The following is a 2,244-nucleotide window of genomic DNA, read 5'->3' as shown; positions in this document are numbered from 1 at the left end:
AGAAAACCGGAAGTGGCGCTGTAGCTCAAGTGGTAGAGCGCTCGCCTTGAGCTGAAGAGCTGAGGGACAGCGCCCAGGCCCAGAGTTCAAGCCCCACGGCCAACCAAAAAAAAAAAAAAGATAGGTTGAGGGTAATTTAACAATGTTTTTTGAAAGAACTAGACCTTGAACCACGATCCTCAGATCTCAGCCTCCTGAGTAGCTAAGATTACAAGTATGAGCCACTGGTACCTGGCTAACATCTCTTCTTTTTGTGTAGGTGCTTAAAGCTGTGACTTCCTTTCAGCACTGCTTTTTGCTGTATCCCAGAGGTTCTGATAGGAGTGCATTCATTTTCTTTGGCTTGAGGAAACTTTTTGATTTCTCCCTTTATTTCTTCAGTGTGTTGTTATTCAACAATGTGTTGTTCAGTCCATGTTTTTGAGCATTTTTTGTTGTGTCTTCTGATGAGTTTTAATTCAGTCTTACTGTGATCAGAATATAGGGAGTTGCGTTTTTTTATTTTTTTAAAAAATTGCTTAGGTTTGTTTTATATCTTAGGGTATGTTCTGTTTTGAAAAGGGTTTCCTGAGCTGCTGAGAAGAATGTGTATCCTGTGGCTTCTGGGTGAAATGTTCTGTAGATGTCCATTAAACCCATTGGAGTTATGGTATCACAGGTTTCTTTGCTGATCTTTGTTTGGTTGACATGTCTTTTGGAGAGTGGGGTGTTAAAGTCTTAGTCATGTGTTGGAGTCTGTCTGTCCCTCTTAAGTCTGAGTATGTTAGGTGCATCACTGGTAGGTACATATATGTTGACCACTGTAATTCTGTCATGTATCTTTCCCTTTATGAATATGAAGTAACCTTCTTTGTTTCTTTTTACTGATTTTAGCCTGTAGTCTGTTTTATCAGACACCAGTATGGCTGCTCCTACCTTCTTGCAGGATGCATTTGATTGGAAGGGCTTTTTCTTAAGTTGGAATTTGTGTTTATCTTTGATAATGAAGTGTGTTTCTTGGAGACCACAAATGGTTGGCTCTTATTTTCTGGTCCAGGCTGCTGCTTTATGCCTTCTGATTAGAGAGTCAAACCCATTGATGTTTAATATCACTATTGAGAAATATGCCCTGTTTTCTGCCGTTTTGTCATTTTTGTGGTACTTGCTTTTTTCTTCTTCCTGTTTTACTAGTCTCATCCTTTAGTATTGCTTATTCATTGCTGTATTTCTTTGATTTTGATTTGTGTCTTCTGAGGTTAGGATTCCCTTTTGTACCTTTTTATTTTATTTTTTTGGTGGTGGGGGTCATTCCTGAGATTTGAAATTGTGACCTGGATGCAGTCCCTGAGCTGGCATTCTACCACTTGAGCCACAGCTCCACTTCAGTGTTTTTGGCAGAGGATGGGAGGGTGGGGGGGGCTAATTGGAGATAAGAGTCTTATGGGTTTTCTTTCTGGTTTTGAACTGTGATCATCAGGTCTCAGCCTTCTTCTTCTTTTTTTTTGTCAGTTGTTTGGCTTGAACTCTGGGCCTGGACGCTGTCCCTCAGCTCTTCAGCTCAAGGCTAGCGCTCTGCCACTTGAGCTATAGCTCCACTTCTGGTTTTCTGGTGGTTTATTGGAGATAAGAGTTTCACGGACTTTCCTGCCCAGGCTGGCTTTGAACCGTGATCCTCGGATCTCAGGCTCCTGAGTAGTTAGGATTACAGGCGTGAGCCACTGGCGCCTTTGTGCTTTTTAACACATTTTGAGATGATGCATATACATGCTGTTGGTCCAAAAACTACCCCTGCAGTGGCACCAGGTTGGAGTGTGTGATTGTTCTCCTCTGTAGACTCAGCCTTCTGGCTGTTGTGCTTGGGTTGCTCTTACCTAACAGTTCTGCCACTCCAGCGAGCCCCTCCAGCCCCTCCCCTGACTCCATGGCCCTCATTCCTGCCACACCTCGGCTAAAAGGCTCAGCTGCATCTTGCCTGCGGAGCCAGCGGGCGTCCCCTGCCCTCTCATGGCGGCTCACACAGTCTCACAGAGCCTTTCTCCTGCCAGCTCCTCCCGTGCCACCCACCTGTATTCCCAGGTCTTCCTCATGCACCAGGCCAGCAGCCCCTCACTCGGGGCCCTTGATCTGGTCTAGCAATGCCCTGACACACATGCTTTTTAAATTGGGTCTGTTTATGTGGTGTAATCTCCCATTTGTGTTCTCACATACACAGTAGCTATTTATGTCCTCGTGAGTCCAAGCACAGCCATTGTGACTCTGCTCCAT

At 44.6% G+C, this 2,244-nt stretch overlaps 1 protein-coding gene across 1 annotated transcript in view; it reads right to left on the bottom strand.

The window, feature by feature from the left end:
• LOC105981033 (actin, muscle) overlaps nt 1–1,985 on the bottom strand; it is an 18,486-nt gene extending 16,501 nt beyond the window's left edge. Inside the window, exon 1 of the mRNA XM_013010018.1 lies at nt 1,923–1,985. Coding sequence (XP_012865472.1) covers nt 1,923–1,985 — 63 coding nt within the window. The remainder of the gene's footprint in view (nt 1–1,922) is intronic.
• Between the last annotated feature and the right edge of the window lie 259 nt (nt 1,986–2,244).

This window comes from Dipodomys ordii, unplaced genomic scaffold (assembly GCF_000151885.1).
Source record: "Dipodomys ordii isolate 6190 unplaced genomic scaffold, Dord_2.0 Scaffold11, whole genome shotgun sequence".
NCBI lineage: Eukaryota > Metazoa > Chordata > Mammalia > Rodentia > Heteromyidae > Dipodomys > Dipodomys ordii.
The sequence above is the reverse complement of the archived record's forward strand: the minus strand, read 5'-3'. Positions and strand labels throughout refer to the sequence as shown.